The sequence below is a fragment of the Arachis ipaensis genome, chromosome B09, assembly GCF_000816755.2.
Source record: "Arachis ipaensis cultivar K30076 chromosome B09, Araip1.1, whole genome shotgun sequence".
In the NCBI taxonomy this organism is placed as follows: domain Eukaryota; kingdom Viridiplantae; phylum Streptophyta; class Magnoliopsida; order Fabales; family Fabaceae; genus Arachis; species Arachis ipaensis.
The window spans coordinates 25,856,467-25,861,853 of NC_029793.2; the positions used below are offsets into that span (position 1 = coordinate 25,856,467).

A 5,387-nucleotide genomic window follows, 5' to 3' on the forward strand; every position below is an offset into this window, starting at 1 on the left:
CGGTGGATGAAGATATTAGGGTGGTTTCTTAGTGATGATTGTATTTGGTTTCCATTTTTGTTGGACAAAGTAGTTTTCAGTAGCTCAATAGGTGATCAAACCATTAACATTTTATCCTAAAGTTAAAATATTATTATATCATATAATTGTGTTATACTGCATTTAAAGGGAAGAGTTGTGGTAAGTCTACCGTGTAAACATGTATGTGGAAGTTAGTCGGTTTATGTGTGTGAATGGAGACTTGGAGCTGGAGGTTTGAGGCTGGGGGCTGGGGGCTGGGGAGTGGTTCCGTCTCTCGATATTAGATTGGTCTAGAAATTTTAAAATTATGGAATTCTTTGAAGTTACTTGACTATTTGAAGTTTCTTGCTATGGCTAATGCATTTAGGGTATGTTTTTTAGTTTGATTTTGGAGGGAAAGGAAGCGAAGAGCTTAAAGTATAAAATGGACTAAGGTTTACCCTTCAAGCTCTTGAGACTATAATGTGTTTTTCTCCTGTTCATTGCATTTACAGTCACGTCATTTTCATGTTGTGTATCCTAGTTCTTTTGTTTTCGTCAATTATTTATTATCTTATATAGTTTCAGTATCACCATAGAACTTTTGATATTTCATTGGGGATAATGCCAGTTTGTATTCTATAATCTGTATTATGCTGCTGATTTAATTTAAAATTATTGTTTTTGCAACAGGTTTATGCGCTGATGTCATTCTTGGCTCTTGTTATACCTATGGGCTCAATCTATTTTGATTCCATCCGGGAAGGGTAAGTTATTCTTGGTTTCTTCTTTTTCTTTTTTGGTCATCAGGTATAAAAATTACAATAATTCTACCTAGTCTTGATTTAGCAAACACTCACAAGTACAAGTGATGCAAGTCCCACATAAGTTAGGCAGGGAGATCTTGAATATGTTAGCTTTCTTAGCAGAGTTAGTTAGGTCTGTGTCATATAGTAACGAAGGTAACTTTTGAACTAGTGAATGTGCCATCGTCCAAATAGTCCAAGGGGTTTGGAAATGATCAAGAGTGATGCTAGGTTACACTTCTATTCTACTTATATTTACATATATATTGAATATTGAAGTCACTTTGCAGAACTTGCTTGCTTGAGATCTTACTGTGGATAAATTCACAACCCTGTAAAAACCAAACAATGTTAACTAATATTCTTCTGTTGGTTGTTTGGCCGGGGTTCAACATACACAGATTGCTTGCATATTCAATCCTTGAAGTTAACACACTTTCATTATTTAATGTCCTGTATTCCTTTAGTTTACTGGTTTCCCCTTTCTCTTATTCTTCTTTGTTGTAGAAATAGAAATGCATTTTACATATCTATGTTTATTAAGGAGGATCAGTATATTAATCATATTCTCTTGCCTACTTTTCAGATATGAAGCTTGGGTTATTTATAATTTTCTATCCTTGTGCCTTGCATGGGTTGGTGGTCCTGGGGCGGTGGTCCTAAGTTTAAGTGGTCGGATTCTAAAGCCATCATGGTTTCTTATGACTTGTTGCTTGCCTCCTCTACCACTGGACGGGTGGGTGATGTATACTTTTGGATTTAAATCTTTTTGGTCTCAAAATGTTGATTTATGTCTACTATGTATAATGGGAATCAGGAGTTATTTCTATTTTTGATGCTTATTAATCCACTAGTTCCTTTGAAATTGATCCCAAGAATTTTGCATGGATTTTTATTTTTATTTTTGTTATTTATTTATTTATTTACCAAACTTTTTGAGTAGTTCAGATCACGTAATTGACATGATCGAAAGTTCATTTGTTCGTTACCAGAAAATGTAATTCTTGTCATCCTAGGGAAGCGATAATTCTGATGCATAATTGCAAACTTTGGATGTGGCATCATGATCATTATATCATAGTTGATAGTTCATAGTTGATGATCACATCTCCCTAATTAACTTCTGTTGCAGGCGTTTTATACGGAAATGCAAGCAAGGCTGTTTGCAGTTTGTGATTTTGAAGCCCATTTTAGTTGTTCTTACACTCATACTTTATGAGAAGGGGAAATATAAGGATGGCAATTTCAGTCCAACTCAGTCGTACTTGTATCTTACAATCATATATACAATTTCATACACAGTGGCGCTGTATGCTCTTGCTTTGTTCTATGTGGCATGCAGGGATCTGCTTCAGCCATTCAACCCAGTACCAAAGTTTATCATAATAAAATCTGTCGTGTTCCTGACTTATTGGCAGGTTTTTCATACCTCTTCTTTTCAACTTTTCTCCTTCCCTGTTCTGTATGTTATCGGTTCTCTTTCATTGCATGTCACATGGTAAGATAGGTAGAACATGAAATGGCGAAATGGCAATTTTATTTGTGTATGTAGCAATAAGAAAGGATGTGAATGTTATGTAACAAAAAATACTAGCTAGGAATGAGGTTAAGATGATATTGGAATCTTGTATCTTCAAGAAAAAAGTACATTGATATTCCTCAGTTTCAGTGTTTGAACTTGACACCCCTCTATTTTGGAAAACACAACAGTAAACTTGTCGTTTTTGCACCAACCACCGTTGGAGTTAACAGTCGATTTGTCATGTTGATGAAATTCATAGGATGTGCATGGCACATGATTACTAGTTTAAAAATTTAACCCAGAAAATGATGAGATACTCAGTATTCTCATTGGTCAAATTAGACGTGCACATAATTGTCAAATCTTACCCTGTTGAGAACCACATTTTCTGCCAAAGGATTTCAATATTGAAAACACAGGCATTCCCCCTTTCCCTAAATTTTGTGGTATTTTTCACTTTCTTGAATGCATTATAAAAATTGGAACCCACAAAAGAAGCAACCATGTTTGGTCTTTAAAAAGAAAAGAAAAAGAGCTAGAGCACGAAAGTCGAACGAAAGAAATGGAACAGTATTGAACCTAGGTTTACCCTTTATTTTATTGAATGTACATGCTGCAAAAGATTTATTTCACACTAAGAGACGACAAAACTTGTTCCACCACCACCTTGGACAGTGAATATGGAACTTGATCTTGTTGTCCACCTTCTGCACCCTGCTCTTGGGGTTCTTCTTGACTGCATGTAATCCAGCTTCTTCAAAGACAGTGTCAAGACACTTATGTTGTTCTTCACAATGCAGTGGTGGTGTCTCTTAAGCAACTCTTCTGGTCCTAAGATTCCAAGGCCTTGTGCAGTTGTTGCCCAGGATACCTTTGCCAAAGATAGAAACACTGAGCCCTGGTATCCACTTCAATGTCCTCTATGCTGCTTAAATATTGTCAATATAGACAATTTCCTTATGAATCAGGTGTTAGTTTCTGTTAGCGACAAGGCAGTTATTTACGTACTAGGGTGTGTAAATTGAGGGATGTTCGGTGTTATTACACTAAATATCGAGAAATTCAGTGTAATTTTTTTCTAAACAATTTTGAATTCCTCCAAGTAATAGAAAAGGAGAATAAAAATTCCACCCCTTTGATTCCAAAACAGATTAATCTCTCTGTTAAATAGAGGCACTGCATATGGCCTGAAATCCAGTGTCTGAAAATGCAGGGTGCCAAGATTCTGTGTCAAAACTGCTGCTAATAAATATGGCGTTCATTGTGAAAATGCAGGGGGTTAAGATTTTATGTCATCCGTGTATGTGTGTGAAGATGTTAGCATGCTTTAGTACCATCATTTTCTGTGTTCTAAAGTAGAATTTGTGGATGGTTTATTGTTTATGATCTTGTTTGGTACTTTTGCTTTGTTAGTATAGGTTTGAAATGGCTGACCTTTTGCTCTCATATCTTAGGGCGTCTTAGTCTTTCTTGCTGCAAAGTCGGGATTCATCAAGGATGCAGATGAAGCTGCTCAACTTCAAAATATTATCATTTGTGTCGAGATGCTTCTTGCTGCTCTTGGGCACTTCTATGCATTCCCCTACAAAGAATATGCCGGTGCTAACATAGGTGCATCCCGTGGTTTGTCAGCTAGCCTCGCACATGCTTTGATGTTAAATGACTTCTACCATGACACGGTCCACCAGGTGAGTCCCACTTCTATGTCCTGCGGAATTGTGTTACATACATATATCACTTGTTCTCAAACGCGTAGAAGACTCGGTCCTCTCTACGATTATATGTAGTTCGGGACCCAAATCAATTAGGTCTCACATCCAGTTCAAAATCCATTTATATATCCTGCCCAGTGCAACCATGTTTCATATTGGTAGCATATTTGTATATGCAAGTTTAATGCCTATCTTATCTACTAATATAGTTCTAGCTCCACGATTTCATCTAAAAGACTGCCTCCCCATTTGTTTTGTCTAATCTCTACTGGTATTCTGATATTCAAAATTTCTGGCAGTTTGCACCAACGTATCATGATTACGTTCTCTATAACCATGATGGTGACGAGGGACCTAGGAAGTATCGATCCCGAACCTTTGTTCCAATTGGTCCAGAGATGGAAAGTGTTAGAAGAAACAAGCCCAACATTGCAAGCAAGTCTGATGATGCACGGCTCTCAGGTTTCTCGTCCGATAGCAACAGTCCCAAAGATTCTGGTCCCAATTCTGGTGCTTCACACTCTGGTGCCGCGAAATCTTCCTTGCTTGTTGATACGTCAAATTCTATATCTGTGCCATACGATTTTACGCTAATTGACTTGGACGGACCCAGTTACCCCTCAGCTAATAAATCTGGTAATAGGTGACCATGAGAAACATCCCCAACTAAAGTTATTGGAAAAATGTGTCGTCATTGCTATGGAAAGATTTAATGATGGGGACATCCAACAATGTTCTCTGTTCTAGGAGAGAATTATGGGCAAAAGTGTGGTTTGTTTGATTCCGGCAAAGCATTAAAGGCAAGTTCCGGGGTTAAATGTTTGTATCAATGTTAGCTTATTATAAGCCTTATCGCTGCTTCCAGGCAAATCACTCCTTGATAATTGGTCTTGTGTCTCCAATATGTGTATGGTGTGCAAATTGTAGATACAGAATTTGTGGGCATGCTTGATTGAAACGTGACGGATACTGAGCTAAATCAGTGAAGATGAACTTCTAATTGAATTTAACTAATTGGTTGATTGATTGATTCTTTGATCATATCCATCTTGAGAATAGCAATTCCTAGTGTCATTTCCATGATTCTTACCCCAATATTCTGTTACTTAGTGCTTCTGGGATCTCTCTTGTCTCTGATTCCCGAATCCTGATCCATACATCAAGGATTCAAGCAAACAACTATTCTACGTTCCTGCTGCCAGCTTGTTGTAATGTGGCACGTGATCCAATGATTTTTTTTTTTCTGCGGAGTCAACTATCAAACCCGCAAATTTAATAGGATGACCAAGTTTTGGTTTCTTCTCCAATCTTGCGGTCAAAGGCTCCAAGTAACGGATATTTTACTTA

General features: G+C 37.2%; 1 protein-coding gene across 1 annotated transcript in view; it reads left to right on the plus strand.

Annotated features, from left to right (window-relative positions):
- The window catches only part of LOC107618538 (transmembrane protein 184B), a 6,171-nt gene extending 1,090 nt beyond the window's left edge, over positions 1 to 5,081 (plus strand). Inside the window, exons 2-6 of the mRNA XM_016320628.2 lie at positions 694 to 767; positions 1,393 to 1,542; positions 1,939 to 2,224; positions 3,783 to 4,016; positions 4,340 to 5,081. Of these exons, the coding sequence (XP_016176114.1) occupies positions 694 to 767; positions 1,393 to 1,542; positions 1,939 to 2,224; positions 3,783 to 4,016; positions 4,340 to 4,687 (1,092 nt within the window). The 3' untranslated portion in view covers positions 4,688 to 5,081. The remainder of the gene's footprint in view (positions 1 to 693; positions 768 to 1,392; positions 1,543 to 1,938; positions 2,225 to 3,782; positions 4,017 to 4,339) is intronic.